The 23,984-nt window shown below is 36.2% G+C and overlaps 1 protein-coding gene across 9 annotated transcripts in view; it reads left to right on the forward strand.

Annotated features, from left to right (window-relative positions):
• The window catches only part of DMD (dystrophin), a 2,329,373-nt gene that overhangs the window by 736,861 nt on the left and 1,568,528 nt on the right, over positions 1–23,984 (forward strand). For all 9 annotated transcript variants that reach the window (XR_011968542.1, XM_072616876.1, XM_072616880.1 and 6 more), the window contains 2 exons: positions 3,893–4,043; positions 18,160–18,279. Coding sequence is in view for 8 of the 9 variants with exons in the window: in XM_072616876.1 (XP_072472977.1) it covers positions 3,893–4,043; positions 18,160–18,279 (271 nt within the window). In the remaining variant the exon portion in view is untranslated. The remainder of the gene's footprint in view (positions 1–3,892; positions 4,044–18,159; positions 18,280–23,984) is intronic.

Raw genomic sequence — 23,984 nt, forward strand, 5'->3', positions numbered from 1 at the left:
TGGTTGGCCAGAGAAGTTCATCAGTATGTATGTTAGTTTCATGACGGCATGCTTACTTGGGTTCTGGATAATGGATGATGCTCTTGTGTTTTCCCAGTCACCAGCGGAGTGAAGCATGGTTCCATGTTTGCTCCCATTCTATTTAGCATGTTTTCAGTGATATTGTAAGATGTCTTCAATGAGATAAAAAATGGCATCAAGTTCATTTACCAACAGTGATGGTAAATTATTCAACTTAAAAAGGCTTTAGTCAAAACTAAAGTGGAGAAAGAATTGGTACATAACTTTTTCTTTGCATATGATTGGGCACTCAGTGCAACCTCTGAGGGTGAGATGCAACAAAATATGGATCAATTCTCTGATTCTTATGCTAATTTTGGCCTAACAGTTAACACAAAGTAAACAGAAGCTCTCCACCAGCCATCCATACTTGGAATTGTCAGTTACAGCAAATGGAAAATTTTGGATACTGTGGATAAGTTCACTTCTCTTGGCAGCATGCTTTCCAGCAATGCATATGTAGGTGATGAGGTTGATGCACACCTTGCCAGAGGTAGTTCAGTGTTTGAGAGGCTCTAAAGGAAAGTATGGGAGAAAAGAGAGATTAGATTGCCTATCAAACTGAAGGTCTTATAGAGTCACTCTGCTGATCTCATTGTATGCCTATGAAACCTGGAAAGTAGCAGCACCATGCCAGAAAACTAAGTCAGTTCCATTTGAATTCTTAGGAAGATCACCTGACAAGATAAGATACTGGACACTGAAGTCTTTCCCTGAGCTAAATTGTCAACCACTCAAACACTACTACAGAGAACGCAGCTCCAGTGGGCTGGTCATTTTGTTCAAATGCCAAATACAAGAATTCACACAAGTCAGGTGCTCCTATGGTGGTCAGCAGAAGTGATACAAGGACACTTTCAAGGTCTCTCTGAAGAACTTTAATATTGATTATGAGATATAGGAGATGCTGACACAGGATCATCCAGCATGGCATGCCCACATCAAAGAAAGTGCTGTGCTCTATGAGCAAAGCAGAATTACAGTAGCTCAAAAGAAGTGTGAGATGGATAAATTTAGAGACATCTCCCTCCCAGATGGTTGTACAGACTATTTGTTCCCTACCTATGGTAGAGCCTTCTGAGTGCTTACTGGTATGATCAGCCACAGCCAGACTCATTGTACGTTAACCTTGACATTATGATGTTATTTTAGTCATATTCTAACATGAGTACAAATAGCGATAACAACAACTTGAGTCAGAAGTAAACTCTCCAGTCTCCCCAACAAGTAGAATTTGTATCAGCCCAGTATACTGAAAAATGCCTTACTGAATGAAATATGTAAAGTTATTTTCCTATTGACTTCTGCATTAGAATGTAAGTTCCTTGAGGGCAGGGCTATATTTTGTCTTTTGTCTTTCTCATCTACTTTTAGCTTAGTACATGACTAATAGTAGTAGCTAACGAAAAATTCTTGATTATAAATCATAAGTCTTGAGTTCTACTTCTGTCATTAACAAGTTATGTGATACTGGCCAGGTCAATTCAACACTTCCTGCCACAGTTTCCTCATCTGTTAAATATGGAAGTTGTACTACAGGATACCTAAGATCTTACCCAACTCAAAGCAAAAAAAAAAGAAAGAAAAGAAAGAAAGAAAAAAGAAAAAAGAAAAAGAAAAAAGAAAGAAAAATTTCTCAAAATACTAAAAATAAAAATTACTCCCATCCCACCTGGCAAACAACTCAGGATTTCAAGTTTGTATATTGGATAATGAGCTTATTAGTAAACAGGAATTAACAATAGTGTGGGGAAAAATTAAGTGAACATTGTTTCTTCATATTAAAACATCATTAAAATAGTTAAAATTAAAAGCTGAAAATGTTCAGAAATAATATATTAGTTCTAATGATTATAGAAAACAGCTATATCATTGTAAGGTGTTCTACTGACTCAAAGTTTGACATTTTTTAAGGAAAAATTCTGGATACCTTTCTTCAGTTTTAATATTAATATATTTTGACATTATAAGTTTACTTGATGCCAAAGCATGACAAAACATAAGGAGAATTTTCATTCAACAGACAGAAGCAACTTCATCTTATCTGATCATTTAAGCATGTTATTGTCAGATCAGTTTTTTAGGGATACTCTTGTTTTATTAAGTCAAAGCTTTATTTAGAAAAATGGCATTGCATCTCCTGTTCAAGATTTTAATCCTAGCAAATTTCAGTTTTTGATTCCATATTTGAAAGGTTCTAGAGCAGAGGATTCCCCCATAAAGGAAAAGCAAACAAATTAATAACAACCTTTTTATCCCCTTTTTAATAAAGTAAAAAATGTAGTTTATAGAGCGAGTTGTACATTAAAACTCAGTCTGTATAAACTGTGTTCCTAAAAACTTGCAGATAAATCACTTTCAGCCAAATGCCAGAGAGAAGACTCCAATTTAAATGACCAATCCAATCCAATAAACATTGAATAAGTACCTACTTTGTGCCAGATACTGTACTAAACTTTGGAGATACAATTAATATAAAGAAATATAGTTCCTGTCTTCAAGGAGCTTACAATCTAGAAGGGAGAAAAGTCACAAAAAGAGGGAAGGGGAGTCTAGGGGCCATTTTGTTCCTGGGAGTTGAAGGCAGTCAGATCAGTGGATGTAGATATGAGTTGGCCAAAAAGTCCAATTTCTTCCCTCTATAAAGGAACGCATTGTGAGGATTTTGGCACTCTATCATCCAGCCCTCTATCCACAAGGGAGAGGAGGCTGAGGGAGGTGGTGTCAATCAAAGGTTGAGTAAATTACATGGTGATGAGACTAGAGATAATGAATTTAATGGGAGGAGCATCTTGTTCTGTGAGGCTGAAATCAGGCAGAGAAGCAGATACAGAGTAGAATGCATTTACTCTGCGCTAAATGATTTTACAAGATGAATAATCGTTTTTCAAATGTGATTTATCATAGGCTATTTTATTGCATAACTTTTAGTTTGGAATTTGATTGTTTCTTTAAGTGGGGCACAAATGTAACAATGAACTAAACAGAAAAAAAGGTAGGTATGCTCTCATAGGTCTCTGATTCCACTGATGGACGGAACTCAGGTTTGTAAATTCCTTCCATTACTGGAGATCACATTCATCAACTCATCTGTGATTTAGAGTCTTAGAGAGTTGCCTGAGAAAAAGATAAATTAAATGACTCCTCATCCTTATACAATTAGTTTACATCAGAGACAGGACTTGAGCTCAGGACTTTTTAAATCCAAAGCTGACCCTCTCTCCACTAGACTGCAGTGTTTATTACAGAGGAAAAAATATAAACACACACATGTTTAAAATATAATCACATATATAATACATTGATATATGAGATTTATATTGTTATACTTATGCTATACTATATATGTTTACATTACTTATAATCAATATCATATGCATATATATGTACAAACATGTGTGTATGTATCATAGCTAAACTTGTTTATTTGTAGAAGCAGATGTTTCAGTTAGATGCTTCTAGTGGTATCAGAAGAAGAAATTGTTAGCTATTTTACATATTTGGAAAGAGTAATTATTGTGATAACAGGTAATTAATACTTCGAAGATATGCAACTCCATGAGAGTGTATATAAGTAATCATCTCACTCTTGTAGAACACTATCTTCCCTACTCTTCATACCTTTAGAAATAGAACTCATCACCTTGTAATCAGATAGTTCATTATAAGTCCCTCTGATAACTTAGGATAATTTATAGAAGATTCTGATACAGAAATATATAGTGGGAAAAGCCTCCAAATCTATATTTTCACTGGACTAATGTGTAATATGAATATTAATAATTAAATCATATTTAATTTAGATGATAATTTACTTGTTTTCATTTTTCAGTTTACATAAGGTTTTAATGGATCTTCAGAACCAGCAACTAACACATTTAACTGACTGGTTATCAGAAACTGAAGCCAGGACAAAGAAAATGGAGGCAGAGCCCCTAGGGCCTGATCTTGAGGACCTAAAACGCCAAATCCAACAGCATAAGGTTAGACTTAAGAGTTATGTCATTTTCTCAACTGCTAGAATGTATGAATATGTTTATGTGTATATACCTAAGTATATTGCATATTTATAAAAAAAATCCAGTAAGGTTTCTGCTCAGAATTTTTTTTTAATTTTATAAGTTGATGATTTGAACTTTCCTTTATGCAAGTAACATCTGAATGGACTATCCATATTTGAAAACAATGCAAACATATGGCCAGAATAAAACAGTTGGAATATGGAATTTATTTAAATTTCTTGACTTACTTAAAGAGATTAAACTGCAATTCAGTTTTTATGTGATTGAGATTTCTTTATAGTTTTCCTTAAATTTTTGTATCTAAAAAGTCTAAAACAGTTAAACTCTAAGAAAAATAGGCGATTATATAGCATTGTGCTACAAAATGCAGCAGTTTGGGATTTTATTATTCCCACATCATATTTCTTTTATCTCTATGTTCACTTGCTATTATGAGCTCTGTAGCCAGCAAGCATTTTTAGTCATTTAGAATGAACTTGATAACCTCATTATTTATCTAGGGGAAAGCTCATTGTATTTTATGCATGGTTAAGTGTTGAGTATTCCAAAACCTTGTTGTTGAGATGTGACAGCTGGTCTTTTGGGGAGAACTATGAGTTTAAGAAAGTATACATAGGAATATGTGTGTGTAAATATATAGAATATGTGAACATATGATATATTAAATATGTAAATATATGTGTGTATATTAGTTAAATAAGGAGTTTTATTGTTATAACAGAGTGGCTACTGAATTTTGATCTGCTTCCTTACTGTGGTATTAATGGAGGAAGAGCTCACCTTCCTGAATTCTCTCCCTTGTGGTTTGTCTTTCTATCTGTCTCTCCCACCCACAGTTCCACAGTGACTGCTGTTTAAAAGCTATGCTAAGGATTTAAGACTTTGGGATCTCACAGTGTTCTTAATTTCTCAGGCTACAGGACTTCTCTTTATACTCTGAATCCCCATCCCTTGCTCTGGCAAATGGGACTGAACCCTACTGGTCTTGCAAACAAAACAGAATATAGCTCAAGGCCCACACTAGCCAAGACAAGCAGTCCTATAACCCTACAAACTAGTAAACCTTGCCAAGATTGCCTTTTTCCACCTTTGGTGTTAGTCTATTAAGAGCCATTAACTTCCAGTTTTAGCCAAAGCAAGCAGTACAAAAGTATCTTCATATCAACTTTTTTTTTTTAACACAAATTCATTTGAAGGAGCAGAAAGACCTTGGTTAGGTGAAGAGTTCATCTGGAGTTCTGGTTACTAAAGAAAGGTAGCATTTCTTCTAATGCAAACTTTTAAAAATTAATTATTCTTGCTTACACAAAGTAAAGCTCACTCGTTATTCTCCTACTCTAAGACTGTGAGTACTATCAGTACCTTTTACATTTCAGCATCTTAGGACAAAACCCTGTCTTCCTATCTAGGTATAGGTATGTAGAAACAGGTGATCATTTTAATTATCCTAGTTAACTTTCCCAAATTCAAGTAGTATGCTTAATATCTTTCCCAAAGATAGCAATTATGTAAATGTTAACCACCGGCAGGCATTTCATCTGTCTACCTATGTGAATCTTCAACTTATGTAGATTGTTCATAATGTACACGTCCTTTAAATTTACCAAGGAGAACTAGCACTGTCTCCTCTTTTATTTATTTTTTTTAATTATAAGCAGAGGACTCTGCTACACTGAAAGCCATCTATGAAAATTTAGCATGGTGAACACAATTTAGCTTTTGTGATAGAAAAAAATATACAACAAAGTAAAATGACAGACATCTAATAATGTGCATTGTCATTCTTGTACTACATGGTAATTAATCATAAATGGTAAGCAGTTCTTGAAAGGGATTATAATTGGTATTTTTCTACATGGCCAAACACAGTGTTTGCAGGGTCAGTTAGAAAGGGAAGCAGCAACTGGGCTCAAGAGGAAGCTATTTTGAGACTCATCAGAGAGCATATGAGGCCAGGATGTCCTAGGAATCCCTGATAGACAGATGCACCTGTAGTTTTTCAGTAGATATAGCAAAGTAAACAGTGGACTCCCAAAACACCCTATACTTGGAATACGACCACCTCCTTTGCATTGAAATCTGAATTGTCACACTCCACTGACAAGCAAAAATAGATAGATATAGAAAGTTGGATAGATGACAGACAGAGAGACAGGTAGATAGATAGACAGACAGACAGACAGACAGACAGACAGACAGACAGACAGATAGATAGATAGATAGATAGATAGATAGATAGATAGATAGATAGATAGATAGATAGATATAGCATAGAAGCTTCCCATTTCTCCACAGAGGAAGATACTACTAGATGAGGAGACTGTGGCACTGACCAGTTCTTTCCAATAAGGAGGAGGAGTAGTAGTGGGAACTTGAAAAGTGGAAGGCAAATTTTCTACCTATTTCTAGGAAAGATGTGACATTATAAAAAGAAAATTCCTAAATTTCAACCACTTTCAGGTATATTGCTTAAATCCATTTCATAGTAGGAAACACATTACAAAGTTAAATAAAAATTAAGACATGCTACCAGGAAGGGGGCAGAAAAAAAGAAAATTGATAGTAAATTGTTGTGGTTGATATGGACAAAAGAATTAAGAGAACTCTTAGTCATGTTAATTATTTTTTAAATTTTCAGAAGTATACATTAAGAAAGGTGATTTTTTTTGAATCTTTGCTATATTTAACAAAACTGCAAAAGATAAATGCATTATCCTTTTTAGGTGAAAATATTCAGAATGTAGTGTCATTTAAACCCTTGTGATTCATATACAAGTTGTCCCCTAAAGAACAGGCAGATTACAGTAGATGGCTGAAATAGGGAACTTTCACAATTTTGACAATAAAAATATGAGCATGTCACTGAAGTCTTTAGAATAGTATTCTCTTTCCTACGCATCCATATTTGCTTCAAGTAATATAATATTTGAGCCATTTAGCGCTGTGGAGGCATATAGCAAATCTTGAGGTCACCTCCAGCTTTTTTATTGAAATCATTGCTGATAAAAAAGCAAGAAAAGAATGTGATCCTCATATTGGATTAAAATTCTGCTCATGATAGAAAGTTCTCTCCCTATGTAGTAATTGGAGGTCAAGATAAAAATGTTTGCAAATATTTCAAGTGCTGCATGAATATTACAGATAGAGTTCCACATATTTTGTGACAGTACCCTTTGCTATCTTCATTTCAATAACATTTTATTATGTGGCCAACTGGAAATTCAACTACCTTGAAATACCTGGAAGATGACTCATTGCTCTCAAATAGATAATCAAGTTACCTCATGCAATTGATACTGTATTGGGAGTACTATTAAATTCACCAAATCCTTTATGTCTTATGTAGTTTCAGAAATTTCAATTTGCAGAAAAATTTGGAAGTGATCAGTCATTTTTCATTACTATTGCCTTTGGGAGACAACTGAGCTTTATATTAGGATGAGGGGACCCAAGAATGATTACCTCTGGGAAGCTGAGCAGATTGAACCTCTCATTTCTATTGTGGAATGTGTCAGATAGAAGTCAGGCCTGTAATTTCAGTCCTGAGAGAGCTATTTTTATGAGTAAGGTTTGGAAATTGATAAGGAACTAGAGAATTTCCTCTGAAGGAGTGGCAATCACTCATGAGGATTTGGAAACTGGAGTGGAATTGAGATATCATTAATGGACAGAAAGTGAATTGGGCACTCCTTGAAAGGGAAACCTTCTGTCACATGGCAGAGGAAGAATGAGATGGAGCTTAAAGCTTCTGTTTACTGATCAAGGCATTCAATCCTTTGGGGAATTGTGGTATTCTGTCATAGCTAGCTAGTGGCCTAGTGTTAGCTTTCACAAATTATCTGTGTGGCTTGGGAGAAGTTATTAAATCATTCTGGACCTCACTTTCCTCATCTAGAAAATAAGGGTGTTGAATTAACATCTCCAAGTTCCCTTACAGTTCTGGTGGTCTGTAATTTTCATTCTTTACTTCAAGTTTCAGAAAAATGGTCAGGTTTGAATACAGCCAGTGCATTACGTCCCCAAGAAGTGCCCAGCAAACACCATAGTCTCACAGATTTTATCTAATTCATTCCCTCCTTCCTGAATCTTGTATTAATCATAGAAATGAGTTGCCAAGAATGATTGGGAAATACTTCTCTGGGAGGAATTGGAAACAAAATACATTATCATCTGCTTTAGATGACCTAAGTATAAACCAGCTTAATGTAAAGTGACTGATGTGTCTACAAAAATTCAGATGCAAACTAGTGTAACCATCATTATGTAATGTTCAGGGAGTTGGGTGAACAAGTAGGGTGAGTCCATTGAACTTGGGTGCAAGTCAATGTTAGGTTGACTGTAAAGGCCCCACATGGACAACTGGTGCAGGGAATTGTAACGAATATATGGGGAGAGGCTTGCAGATATACAGAATAGAAGTTCAAATAAAGGAATATCCTCTGATACAGCACTTGAAAAATAGTAGTCGTGATAATCATAGTACTTGTATAGCACTTTGAGATTTATAAAGCACTTTACAAATATCTCATCTGATACTCCCAACAACTCTGGAGTTAATCAGACAGAAATTATTTGACTTATTCAGTTACTTAGTCACATCTGGGAAGTATCTGAGGCCAAATTCAAAATCAAGTTTTCCCCAAAATGAAATCACTGAGATACACGTAAGATTACTGACCAGATTTCTAAGATGCCCGTATATAAGCACTGATTAAGAACACCATCCATTTCTGTGTAAAATATGCAAAGTATGATAGATTCCACCCCTTGCTTCAGTCTTGACTGACCCTTGCTTGGCTCAAGGGCTTATTTCTATTAGGTCTAGGACTCAATTTCTAGTTATATTAGCAATCTCACTACAAATTTGGCTGCTTGTAGAAAGTTTACTTACATTTAGGGTATCCACTTGAACTCATTACCTGCCACTCACTCCCTCAAAATGAAGCTGAAGTAGATATTATTTTTTTCTTTCTCTACCCTGATCCAAGCCTTTGTCCAAATCTCTATATATCAATCCCACAATGAAGACTAGTATCCATTTGCCTTTCTTTTAATAACAATAATAATAAAAGTTAGCATTTTATAGCATTTGAAGGTTTTCAGAGCACTTCTATATCTCATTTGATCCCTCACCACAAACCTGGAAGGTAGATACAATTATTATCCCTATTTTATGGAGGAGGAAAATGAAGCAGATAGGGAGGTTAAATTATTGCCCACAGTCACACAGGCAGTAAGCATCTGAGTCTGGCCTTAAACTCAGGTCTTCCTCACTCCTGGTGCTGTGTTATATTCAATGCCACCAAATTGACCCTTTTACATAATGGGAAATGACATGAGCAAAAAGAAGAGGAGGCATTTTTTTGCATGGGAAGTGGCTAACTGGAGAGAAGGAAATGGCTTCCCTTTTATTGTAAGGAAAGACAGAATGCAAGGAGTCAGAATAAGATTTGTCCCCATTTGCATCCCAGAAGCAAAAGTCAAGAGATGCCTTGGAGGGGCAGTTGTGTCACTTCACTTACTCACACTTGCATTCCTCTGTGGTTTCTCTCGGCTTCTTCCCACTCCACACATCAGTGGCAGCAGGAGCAGCACCTTCACTGTCAACCTGTCAGAGTCTCTGAAGGACAAGGGGGCATGAATTGAAGGCTTAGTTCAGTGCTTGACACTTGGCTGCTTACATGGACCCAAGAAAAGAAACAATTCTTGAACTTTCCAGTCTCCTTGAAAAATTTAAACATAGTCCCCAAAGTCCAAATTCCAAGCTTCACTGACTGATGAATTCTGGAATAGGTTCTTCTTGAGTTTATAATTTCCACTGTAATTCAGGCATTACAGTACCACTCAGGGAAAGGGTCACTGGGTAACTAATTATCTTCCTCCCCTTGACAGGTCATAGGGAGTGTGGAAGCTTTCTCACTACCCCCTAGTTCTGTTGAAATAATTAATGTTATTCATTATTTCTAGGGAAGCTTAATGAATGATTGATGATCATGACAGAGGAAAAAGAAAGGGGGGAAAGACATATTTATTAAAAAGTATATAAACCATGTGTTAATTGCCATGTCAGTGCTGACCAGGTCCATCACTCACAATAGTCCCATCAGTGTATGCCTTCTTTAGCTTTAAAATTCTAAAATGGTTCAGATTAATAAAAATAAAAGAAATTACAATTAAATGGGGAAGATCAGTTGGATTTACAGAGGAATGTACTGGTAACTCTTTCTCTAGTTTCTGCTAAGCCTTCCTTCCAGCTTTTTTCAGGCTGATGCATTCCTAATGGCTCTGATTTTCTTTTTCCCTTTCCCCTTGTCCCCTCCAGTCATTACAGATAATTAAAAATAGCATACAGACATAGGTAAGGCTACAAGTAACCAAGTCATATTATCATTTCCAGGAGAAGCTGCAAGAAGGATGTGTTTTACAACTATGCATTCAATAGGTTTATTTTCCATGAAATGGTACTCAAACAGTCCTTCTTTGTTATTAATTTTCAAAAAAAATTTACAGGGCAGAAATCTATGCAAGAATTATGTACTAATAGAAACACAGAAATAGTTATGCTATCAGAGCCTCATGCCCTGGTTGCCAGATTGCCATAATATTGGCCATAGGCACACCTGAAACAATAGGAAAGAGCTAAAAGGTACTGCCAAGGTCACAGAAGTGTGTGACCTTATATCACAGTCTTCATTATACTGGTAAACTCCTTAACTAAGAGGTCATTTAGCTTTCAACACAGAACAATTCACTGTAATTACCAAGGGATATAAACAACAAATACAGGGTAACTGACACAGAGAGAAAGTCATCTTGGCACAAGAGATGCTCAGGGAATAAAAGTGTTCAGTCATTTTTCAGTTGTGCCTGGCTCTTTATGACCCATCTGGGGTTTTCTTGGCAAAGATACTGTAGCTCTTTGTCATTTCTTTATCCAGCTCATTTTGCAGATGAGGAGACTGAGGCACGCAGGGTTAAGTGGCTTGCCCAGGGTCAGTCACACAGCTAGAATTGTCTGAGGCCAGATTTGAGCTCCGGAAGATGAATCTTTCAGATTCTAGACCTAACACTATTCACTAAGCCATGTAGCTGTCATATAAAGCCCCATATAAATGTGAACCAGTTTTATTCCAGGGCAGTGAGGTGGTATAGGGGATAGAGTGACAGACCTGGAGTCAGGAAGACTCATCTTCGTAAGCACAAATCTGTTCTCAGACACTTATTCGCTGTGTGACTCTGGGCAAGTCACTTATCCCTTTTTACCTCCGTATCTTCATCTTTAAAATGAGATGGAGAAGGAAATGATAAGCCAATACAATATATTTGCCAAGGGTTGGAGATGAATGAACAATAATTCCTTATAATGTTCTTCATGAAATAAGTAGTCTAAATATAACTATCCCCATTTTACAGAAGGGAAACCTGAGGTTCAAAGAGCAATTTGCCAAACATCACATAGCTAGTAAGTTTTGAAACTGGAATTGGAACCCAGTTGTCTCCTAATTCTTGACTCTTTTTACTAAGACTTATTCCTTCTTAGATTTTGCTTTGCTATGGGAAGGGCTCATCCAACTGCCTTTTTTTTCTTTTCCTTCCTGGTAATCCAATCAACTTTACTGCCATAACATAAAAGCCATTTTAGGAACACCTGCTAGGAAGACTGGACTACATTTATTTTCTACTTTCATTCAGCCTCAATAGGAGTAAAGCAATTGCTCTCATGAGGGCAATTGTCAGCATCTGCTATCTAAGTGCTCCCACATTTTGCTTGCCTTGCCTCCCTGATTGTGCTAACATATGGTACACATAAAATTGTCAGCAAGACACAAAATGTGTGAAATGGGACTTCCATCGTCAGTTGGGTTGTCCCAAATGGACAAATGGTCCCAAGTGCTCTGGTATACCCATAGCACCACTGCAGGGTCAAGACTTTGTTATCATTAAGGAAAAAAAACTATCTCTGTTTGTAATTATTTATCCTCCCCAAAATTTTAAAAAAAAAGATCAATGTCAGTAAGAGACTATAGTACGGAAATTCAGTTAAACAAGTATTTATTAAATATCTCTAATATCTCCAGCTCAATGCATGTCCTTATATAGTGATACCACAGAACATCTTGTATAATCCTTGCCTTATGAATTGTGTATTTTGAAGAACATAAGATTTAGATCTCTGATGCAATAAGGATAACAGAAAACAAGACACAGTGAATATACTCGGGTCTTATTCCATTGCCTTATTATGCCAGGAGTAATCTTTGCTTCTTGAAGCCCAGTGAAGGGTTCCAGTGGTTCCTACCAAATTGAAAAGTTGGGACCTGGCAAGAGACTAAGTCTGCCACCTGATGGCAAGCATAGTCAAGTTGTTATAGACTAATCCCCAGTGCTACTGCCAAAACAAAATGAAATAAAAATTAAAAATTACTAATTAAAAATAACAGTTAATGAATTTACTTAAAATTTACTCCTCTTCAAATTTACCTTTGTTTAGAAGCACCAAATTTATTTTTAAACTTAACTACCATGAGCGATACCTTTTCCTCCATAACGACTATCTTGAATTCAGAAATGATGAGGGGGGGAGAGACAAGGGAACAGAGATACTTTTTCTCTCTTTTTCATTGACTCAGTCTCTTCTCTTGAACTTATGCCAATTATTTCTGTTAGTTTTTGACTAGTACATGCAATATTCATAATTAAATGAATTACTTCACTATAAAATAATTTGGGATATATTTTAATTCAACTGCTAGTCACAAAAAGATGAATTAAGAAATTTGATAAAAATGAATTTTAAAATATCTTCAATTTTTCTTGGAAAATATATACTTAAATGCTGAAAGATAGAAAAGCCTCAATGATCAATCACAAATACACATTGATAAAAGGTTATGTAGATTCCAAATAATAGCTGCCAAGTGTAATTTGCTGTCATTCTTTATGTAATTGTAGTGATTGATAATTTCAAACACATAGGTTGCATTTCTCTGTTGTTGATCTCAAACTTTTTCTCACCCCTAGGCCAATAGAATCTATAACATGTGCTGCAATTTAAGGTTTTTAGTCACTGCTTGTTTGAACTTCTACACAGAGATCTGAGAAACAGACCCTGCTGAAGAGCCTTGGGGGTCTCCATTTAGCAATAATCATTTATTTATTCAAGTTCTGCAATATCAAAGGATATTGTGTTTTTGCCTTTATATCTCTAATTCCAATCACAGTATTTTGAACATTGTAGGTGCAAAGGAAATGATTAAAAAATTGCTTTAGGAATTGAATAGTTCATCCAAAATTCAAGAACATTTATTGATTTCCGACTATGGGTAGTTCTTTGTGTGAGGCACTTAGCTGCAGAAATGAATAATAAAGTCCATGCCATCAAGGAATTTACAGTCTAGAATTACAGATAAGATTTTTACACAAATGAATATAATGTGAAATAAAACATAAACAAATGCATGAAAGTACAGGCTGTCTTGAAAGTACAAAAAAAGGGAAAAACCATTTCTGGCTGGAGAGGCCAAAGAAAATTTCAAGTAGGAAATCACATTTGAGTGATAAGCCTCAGGATTTGCCAGAAAACAAAGAAAAGTAATGATAATAAGGGAGATATCCCAAGGTGAACAATATGTCTATGAGGATAGCTTGTAGAAAATGAAAAAGTCACCTGCTAAACTGATGCAGGAGGGACAGTAGGCATCTCACTCCCTTTCCTCTGTTGCTCCTCTTTTCCAAGCATTTCCCCTTCTTGTACCACTGAGGATGACTCACTCCCTAGTCAACTACCCTTGTCTCAATCCCATAAAGGGCTTTATCTGAGCCTGTGTTAATGATGGGAATGATGGTAAAAGGATGTCACTCCATAGCCTAGCTCAGGACTCACAAGGTAGGCACTACTATTTTTACTTTGCATTTTTATATGGGGAAAATAGGAATCAGACTCCTGTTTTCTTTATCCTACCTTGAGAAGTTTTATAAAACATATGCTTAATAGTATTCTTCCTTACACAGCTATAGACACCACCACCATCAGATCCCAGTACTTAAGAAAAAACAGGATCTATGTTCACATCCATGCTCTCACTGCTTTTTTCACTCTGGTTTCTGATGATAATGAATCACACAAAACAGAAGTAATTATTATTTATCATTTTATTTAGCTGGCATTTAGGACTAATTAAACAGAAGTGTAAGTAAACATTAAAAAACAGGAAAACTTTGGATTTAACATCTGCCCTCCATCTACCCTACCAGACAAAGGGAGGGGGAGAAAGGAGGGACAGACACTTCACCATCTGCTATCAGTTCTTCCAGAGGGAAAAGTTCCCCAAGACTGGTTCACCCTGGGCATGTTAGACTGTTCTGTTGAATTGTGTTAATGCGACAATGGCATTCTCTTCTCTCTCTCTCTCTCTCTCTCTCTCTCTCTCTCTCTCTCTCTCTCTCTCTCTCTCTCTCTCTCTCTCTCTCTCTCCCTCCCTCCCTCCCTCCCTCCCTCCTTCTCTTTGTCTCTGTCTCTCTCTGTCTCTGTCTCTCTGTCTCTCTCTGTCTCTCTGTCTCTCTGTCTCTCTCTCTCTGTCTCTCTGTCTCTCTCTCTCTCTTTTCAATTCTTTTGTCTCTATATGTACTTCATAGTTCTATCAGGAGTCTCTCCTCTATAGTAAGAGGAGTTAAAGCTGTGCCTTTAAGATACAATCCTTCAGCAGAAATATATTCTCAGCATGTATATATCCTTAGCAGAGGGAAGTAAAAAAAAAAAGTATAGATGAAGGAGAATATGGGAGACATTAGGATAAGTGATAAGAGTTGTACTTCCCTGCAGAGTGAAACTCCTGTAAAAGCCCCGATTATGTAAGTAGCAGTAACGGAATTAAGGTGAAATAAGGTTGTAAGGCTGAAACTTGGTATTGGCAGAAACACATTATACTCTCTATATATCTCTAAAGCATTCTCTTTGCCTTCCAAACTTAAAGCCAGAACCTCAGGTTTGGTAGCTCTGTTGCCTAACTCATGTGTTGGAGTGAATTGCCTATTGGCCATATCTGTTCTTTCTGTCAAGGGTTTGGTGGCTGGAAGCTGCAGAACAAGGTTTCAGTTTTTCTGTAGTGAGCTTCCCACTTTTTCAGATGACAGAAAAACACAGTCAATTAAGCCATCTTTAATGTGTGGCTAACACATTCCTCTTCTTCCCTAATGCAAAAGCAAACAGAAACTTAATCTTCACATTGAATCAGATTGTCTAGACAGAATCCACCCCCTTTAAGGCAGATAGCATAGATTTTCCGAAAGAGCATTGGATGTGTAGTCAGGAAAACCTGACTTCAAATCCCACCTCAAGGCACCAGGTTTGTAACCAGTAAAATGATGATAACAATACCTACCTCTTATGTGTTGTTTTAAGGATCAAATTAGGTCATTGTATATGAAGTGCCTTGCAAACTTTGAAGCATGCTATAAACGTCAGCTATCATCATCCTTGCCACTCAGTATCCCTATAATTCTATGGCTATCTATCCACAATGAAGGAATGAGAGATGAAGAATGGTCAAGCCTTACTTTGATTTTCATCTTTTGAATAAAATAGCGATGAATAGACAGCTATGCATCTGTGGTGGAAACAATTGGCATTGTTGCATTCAATTTTCCAGTAACCAAAGGTTTGCTCAGGGATAGGCTTAGAGAAATTAAATTTACTTTACTTGCTTCTCCACAAGGAAGAAATAAGCATTATGGGGGGAGGGGGAGGGAATTTTCAAGTTGCAGAGAGGGAGATAATGGATTGATGTTGGGAGGAACCTTTCCAAACCTTTAGAGCTGTCTAAAAGGGGAATCTGAAGTTCTGCCTAATTCTAAAATTCTGTGATTCTCCGAATTCATGTAGAATATATTCTCTGGCCCGACTATTTCTAGGCCATGCTGGTTGTATAATCCCGTAGGGTGGGAGGGTGTTTATAGGGTGTGCTGGTGTCTCTTTTCTCTGCCACTGGCTTGAGCCCCAGTTCGCTGTGCTCCTCCATTGTTAGGGGACCAGTAAATAGCAGTATGCTTCAATTTATTCACTTAATATCAATTAGTTTTTAGAAAAAATATGTTTACTTCAAAACCTAAGTAAAATGTATACAAAATTTCCCCCCAAGCCTGCCAGGTCATAATCCTTTCTGCATTACCTCAGTCTCAGGCAGTGGAGGGTAGAGGGTAGATGAGCTCAAAACTTAGCTCAGGTGCTATATAACATTGATGCATTCAATGTTTGGTGCATAACTTGGCAGGACCAGAGCATTGTTTGGTGAGACCAAACAACTGATGTTAAACTGAGCTGACCTGAACAGAAAATCCAAAATATCTGATATGTAAAAAGTACTTCCTGGTCTGTTGTAGAAAAATGAAAGGGACATAAAAAGGGACATTCTGGCATAAAAATTTACTTGGAATAGTTTTCAATACTCATATAATTAAGTCTAACAGGGTTAGAGGTATTTAGGTTGCCATCAAACTAGCTACTTTCTCTTGCATGTGGGTGGACCACCCTTTCCAAGTTCCCTTTACATGAAGTCAGGGACATAGTTTTCCTTTAGTCAAAATCTCCATTTAACCCACCTTTAGGAGGAGGTGGATAGTCAAAAGACAAAATTGATTTGTCTTCTTGCTTACTAAGCCACTGTTTTAATTCTTTTCTACAGGGTGTGGGGGGTGGGAGAATACTTGAGAGAGGTTTGCAGGAATAATAAAGACTGAGTTTACACAGTTTATAAAATATTAAAAGTCAATGAGGTCTGATGGTGAACACCTGTGATCCCAGCTACTTGGTACTTGGGGAAGCTGATGAACTGCTTGATCTCAGGTGGCCTGAGCTTTCTTGTCTAGTGTTCTAAGCCAATCAGGTATCTGCAGTATGTTTGCATAGATATAGGACATCCTAAGGAAAGGGTGATGTAGGGACAGCCCAGGTCAGAAATGGAGGACTTCATTCCTTCGGAGTTAGTCAGTCATGGCATCTGACCTTTAAGGAGTGGGATTAGGTCCATGGAGTGACCACTATATTTTCATCCTGGGTGAAAAATCACTGAATTTTAGAGCTCTTAGCCCCAAATCAAGGTAGGTTCTAAATCTCTGTCTCTTCACTTTTGTCTGAATGGCTTACCATTATAGCCTCTTTTCTTCTTGACCTCTCTTCATAACAATGAAGTTCACCTCTTTAAAAAAGTTATACTTTATTATAATTTATCTGAGTGGTTAAGCAAAATCATTGACAAAAACTTTAAAAAACCAGAAAATTTTGGATTTAATGTCTGCCTTCTCAAGCTAAAAGGGTTGGAGAGGCAAGCACTTCACCATCTGCATGGAGTTCTCTAAGTGTTCAGCATTTTCTACACCCCACATCTTAGTGCAACATCAAAACTGTCCTAGCTGTTATAAGATGAAGACAGCTGCGACAAGTCTTCAAGCCAAGAGCATAATCCTTCTCAAACACCAGAGGTCACTGCCTCCAGCTCTCTGTCTTTCTAGCCTTCATTACCCCTTCTCAGTCTCACTTAACCAACTTTCAATGGAATCCAGAGGGATGAGTGGACTGGTGTTTCCCAGAAGAGCTGTAATAGTTTTGCTGTTCCCAGAGGCTACCACAAACAGACACTAGAGACAGTATTTCTTAGACCATTTACCTTATATATGTTACATTTACACATAATTGTTAAACTTTTCTATTCCCAATGCTTAGTATAGTACCAGTCATATAGCCAGTGCTTAATAAATATATGTTGACTTCTACAAGTAGAACTGCCTCCAATAGCCTGCTACATAAAGAAATGCATGTTGGCACAATAATGTCAGAAATAAGATGAAATTTCCAGGGATGAAAGAATTCCCAAAATATTCATCATAATTTAGTTAAGTAGACAACTGTGGAATTAAAAAAAATAGACTAACAGAAAAGCATTCATCCATGAGAAGTTAACATATTTGTGTGTGTGAATTAATTGCTAATAGTTGATATTTATGATCCAATTTAATGATATTTTCCTAAATGTTGTAACTTCATGGAGGACTTTTTCCCCTTTCTATCATTTTGGCTTTCTAGGTGCTTCAAGAAGACTTAGAGCAAGAACAAGTTAAAGTTAATTCTCTCACTCACATGGTGGTGGTGGTGGATGAAACTAGTGGAGACAAAGCAACTGCTGACCTGGAGAAACAGTTGCAGGTAACTGACATATCTTCAATAGAATAAGAATCTAGAGATCAATATTGGTTACATTTATCAAAATGCCCCACGATCAATTATTCCTCTTCCTGCACACATGCACATACACACACACACTGGTTTCTTCTCATTTTGTATGTACGATTTTCACCTGTTAGCATGTTGGATTTGGGCAAAAGATCTCATCTGTAATTGAGAGAGTTCCTTTTGCCATAACTGAACCACAAGCAATGGAAAATAGTTCTTATGAATACTAGCTATGGTGGACATTTACAAAATCACATGACCTTCATCCTTAAAAACTTATCATCTATTATGAGAGGAAGGAGAAAAAGTTTAATACACTAGCCCTTATGTTGTTGCATATGGTTATATACTTGAGTATATTTTACCTTAAACCCTATCTTTGGAAACATAATCCATAATCATTATATGAAGATATATTCTGAAAATGTTACAATCAAACTATGCCATGACATCATAAAATGCCAGTATAATATTTACACTTTTTGTCATTTGTAGCATTATCTCAATAAGCTACGTATCTTACTGTCATAATGTGGTGGAAATAATTAACAATATTGGGTGGCATATGTCTGAGAAGAAGCTGAGTAATTATATTTTTCTTATTAACTATATAAAAATATTTAATTTTATAAATATTAAATGGCTAAAACATATTTATAATAAGTAATCTCTGTGTAGACAAAATAGTGGGTTTTTTGTAGATGTTTATAGAAACATTCCATAAATTAAATGTTTCATTGAAAGTGCAACTCCTTTTTTTGTTTTTTAAACAGTATTAGTATTCTATAAATTGATATTGCAAAAATCCTATCAAATTAGGTTTAAATGTCTTTTAACAACTTCAAGTTATTTTAAATATTTTGTTTGCTAAGTGACTTATAACCAGGTTTCTTAAATGTAATCTTTCCTTTTTACTATCTGAGAGAGAGAGAAAGAGAGAGAGAGAGAAATATTAAGGTACTTTTCTAAAAATTCTGGTGAAATGCCATTTCCTCAGTTGACTGCCTCAGGCTAACAATCTCCCACAAGGATATGGCTCTTCAATCACTAAATGATTAAGTTGGTGAGGGGCAGAGGGCGCAGCATGCTACCTTCTGTTATATCTCTGAGTTTCATTCATATATTTACAAAGCTTGAATGTGCATATGTATATATAGATTGGGTAGTATATATAATGTATGTGTATATAGTTGGATTTCAATGATGGTTTTTATAAACCTGGAGCCACTGAAGGAATAGATATTTTTCCCATATTTTTTTTCCCTGAAAGTATGAAAAATGAAGTACTGTTCTGCTTTATTCTAGCCAGTACAATATCAAATTTTAAAAAGTCTCTTACTACTCATATTGGAAATCATGGATTATTAGTAATTTTTAGGTTCAGTTAGAGAATTCAGAGACAGAATATGTGATCCATGATCATCTACATTCCATATCTATGAATTTGCCCTGGTTGACCCTCAAACTTAGAATATATCCCTTTCCCCACACTTTCCTCTTTGGATCACTAATTTCTTTCAAGATTCTGCCTAAGCACCCTGTTTCATAGGTGGCCTTTCCCTATGCCCCTACTCAAGGCACCTTATATCCATTTTTCGTGTGTGTGTGTGTGTGTGTGTGTGTGTGTGTGTGAGATACCATGATATAGTTATAGAGCTAGCCTACTAATCAAGAAGATCTGGGTTAAATTCTATACCTAATACATACTGACTACATGACTCTAAACTAGTAACCTGGACACACTGTACCTATAAGTATCAGAGAAAGTGGTTTATCTACATTGATCAAAATTCCTCATTAAGTATTCCCTGCACTGATGAAATAGCAGGCTATGTTAAAATATGTATGTGAATATATATATATATGTGTGTGTGTGTGTGTGTGTGTGTGTGTGTGTATACACATATATTTAAATATAGAGGGATAACAGCATAAAGAAAAACCTATTAAATCAGGATCTACTAAAATAGTTAAAATTAAGCTGAATTTGATATTATTTCTTTAATCTCACAGTTGGACATAGGAAAAATGACAGCATTCTTTAAGCATTCAGGCCAAAGAGTAAAGCAGTATAATTAATGGAATATATGGGAAGCTGTTCAAAATGGAAATATACAGGGGAAGCAACAAGTCTCCCCGATCAATGAACTTGCTAAAATATAACACACCTCATGTAGGAACCTGAGAATCATGAGCCAAGTCTTTTTTTTTTCTATTTGAAGAAATCATCAATAATGTTTAAAACAAAGGCAGACCTACTTTGAAGAAAGGAAGGAACTCACTTAATAGCTAAGCTCCTTTTGGCTTTGTTAGAGAGAATGATTAAGACACAAAAGATAGAAGATGTTTCCTAAAGTGATGCAATCAAAGGGAGAGATCTGATGGGGAAAAAGAAAACTGATACGTGCAAGAACTTGACACAGCTTATCAGGAAAATAAACATCCCTCCTCAGACACTTAGTAGCTGTGTCAGCTAAATGCTTTGTGCTTTATTTTCCTCATCCTTAAAATGAGAAGGCAGTTCCAAATCTATTATTGTATAATCTACTTCTTAGGAAAGGGATGGAACTAAAACATAAAAAGAAAAATTTACCAGGATCCCATTCTGGAACCATTGGGGGAAAATGGGTGTGACTCAGGTTAAGTTCATAGAATAAACGAAGCGCCATTCTGATTAGAAAAATAAACCAAAGCTCTGGAGTGAGAGAGAGACAGACACAGAGAGACAGATACAGAGAGAATATGAGAATATAATGTTCGTGAATATGTCTCTCCCCCCAAAACAGTTGGAGGTAGCTTTCATAGGGCATTGGGTTTGGGACCTGAAATCAGGAAGATCTGAGTTCAAACCCAGCCTCATATGTTCAGTAGTTATGTAACCCTGGGCAAGTCACCTAATTTCTGTTTATCTCAGTTTCTTCATCAGTAGAATGGACATAATAACATAAACCTCCCAGGTTTTTGTGAGGATTAAATGAGAATAATTAGAAAGTGTTTACTACAGTGTTTGGTACATAATAAACACTAAATACATCTTAGCTGTCATTATTATTACCAAAGAATTCTTGAACAAGTAAAATGTCATAATATGTTAAAATACAGTTTTCATTACATTCTGGAACAAAAATCTTTACTCAGTTCATTCTTTGACCATTGCCCTCAATGTGAGGATCTCTTCTTAGTAATCAATGCCAATCTTTTCTTGAATGGGGAAAGGTGGGTCATAGGGTCAGTTTCTTCATGGGATGGAGTAAGAGTTGTCTGCCCTTTGATGCACAATCACTTCCCAAAGGTAGAGAAATCAAGGATCTTCACAAGACTTGAAATAATCAGTTAAGGTTTTGTTTCTACCCTTACTCCATTTCTCTAAGATAGACCTTTCTTCTCCCCTCCCCATCATCTTCAACCCATTATCTGCCTAAGTGGACAAGTCTAGAAAGGGTTGTGGGACTTGAGATATTATTTCTCATTATTTCCAAAGAAGCTGAAGAAGGACCCTTTATCATGCTTCCATATTATTTGTGCCCCCTCCTTGTGTCACTGAATTGCCGTTGTCCTGGACAACTAAGTAGTAATCAATTAACAATTGCTATAGGTATTAAATACTTGTTATCAATGGATAGACTAAACAGTAACTAAATTCACACAAATCTGCCTTATAGGAAGCCTGGATATTATTTACAATATGATATATACCTCATATTGTACCCTGGGATCTAGTGCACTGTTTTCTTTCCTCTCATTGATTTGTAAAATCAGAAATTAAGTTCAGTCAAAATAACTACCCATCAGAAAGCCTCACTATCAAGCAACTTTGGAGTAGCAACTAGTTTATAGATGATGGAAATAAAACATAAATGAGAAAAGTAGAAACTAAACATCTTGAGCAATTATATTTTCTGAAATCTCAAAGTAACGGAATAGATGTGGAAATACAAAACAATGGTCCTAATGTTGAGAAAACATAGTAGGTGAATCATTATCAGATATTTTTGCATGTCATTTTTCCTAGATGAATATGTAAGACAAAGGATAAAACATAGGAAAGATAGCCTTTCTCTAATTTCATCTAGAAATATCAAGTGTATTTGTAGAAACAGTAAGAAAATACACAATGGTTTGGTTAACCTAACTGAAATGTCTTCTTATCAGTTTAAATATTTCATTTACTATGTGAACACACAAATACAAAAAAAGTAAAATCATCAGGTCTAGTGTTAATAGCAAAAAAGAAATTGACAGGAAGGAAAAATCTGTTATCCGGATGTTGATGCCATCCACTTTCGGGTAAAATAATGGAAAATGTTCAGATGTTTCTTCCTAGTTCTTTACCTTCCACTTACCTAATAGACAAATTTATGAAAGGTGAGGGGGAAAACCAGCAGTAGTCTTTAAAACAATTGTAAATATTTGACCAAGGCAAGGGACAGAAAGGGTGTCAGGAAATTACACGGGAGCAAATCACACCTAAGTGTGGAGTGTGAATGGGAACACTGCAGATTTTGATGTACAGACTCTTTAACAGTTTCCAGGAAAGCAACTGGCAAAATTCATGGTCTGCTAACTTCTGTGTGACTGGTTTTTTTTCTCACATGGATTACATGCCAGCCCCAACATATTGACCAGTCTTTCACTTTGGCAGAAAGCTCTTACACCACTCCAATGCTCCAGAAGCATTCAGCTCACTGCATCAAAGAATTGGAAAAGCAAAATAAAGACCATCTGGTTTGCCTGCGTTGGACGTTACTGCATAACACCTCTTTAGAATGTGGTTTACCTCTGAGGATCAGGATCAGGATTAGTGGTAACTAAGGGTGATCCCAGTGTAGCTACAAAGTATGTCTTCTGTTTTGTTTTTTATTAACAAGTTCAGTTTTTTAAAATTAGTATCTCTGTAGGAGTGATAGATAGGATCACTACCTACTAGGATTTCCCCTTCCCACTGCAACATGGATTAAGTCTAATTTTGTTTATGCTTGTTTGGTGTTACTTTCCCCTGAAAGGCAACAAAACTTTCCTTAGAAATTGATTGACAGAAGTGATTTCCTGAAGGTTCCTGGCCATAATGATTTGGCTTTGTGGTGTAAGGGCATAAAAAGGCTCTCCCCCGTGGAGCTGGAGTTTTAGACTTGTCAGATGTCGTAGGTCCCCCAAAGTTCCCACTCCCTGCCCTGCTAACGAAAACCTATTTTGCATGAAAAAGTGAGATATGGCAGAGTCTACCCAACCTAAGTGATTCACTATCCTTGCTGAATATTCTTTCTATGATAATAAGAGAACACCCTTTTGTTACCTATTAAATGACACAACTGCCTTATTTTTCTGAACTCCAACAGAGAATCAGTCCCAATTTTAAACAGAAAAGAGGAGTAAAGTAAAATTTAAAAATTCAGTTTCAAATGGTCTATATAACTAACAACTTTTTACCATTTTTTTGAAGTAAAACCCATATTCTCGGAACTAGAAGTATATTTTCCTAAAGTAAGCAATTATACATCATGGTTCTTACGTATTTGATGACAATATAATGTTTCCAAGAGACTGTGTGGCATAATGCTAGAGGCTCACTCTCTAAGGCAACAAAACCTGAGTTAAAATCCTGCCTTTGATATAGCCAGGCTGTATGATATTGGGCTACTTATTTAACTTCTCAGTGCCCAAATCCTACATTTGTATTT

The sequence above is a fragment of the Notamacropus eugenii genome, chromosome 5 (genome assembly GCF_028372415.1).
Source record: "Notamacropus eugenii isolate mMacEug1 chromosome 5, mMacEug1.pri_v2, whole genome shotgun sequence".
Classification (NCBI taxonomy): domain Eukaryota; kingdom Metazoa; phylum Chordata; class Mammalia; order Diprotodontia; family Macropodidae; genus Notamacropus; species Notamacropus eugenii.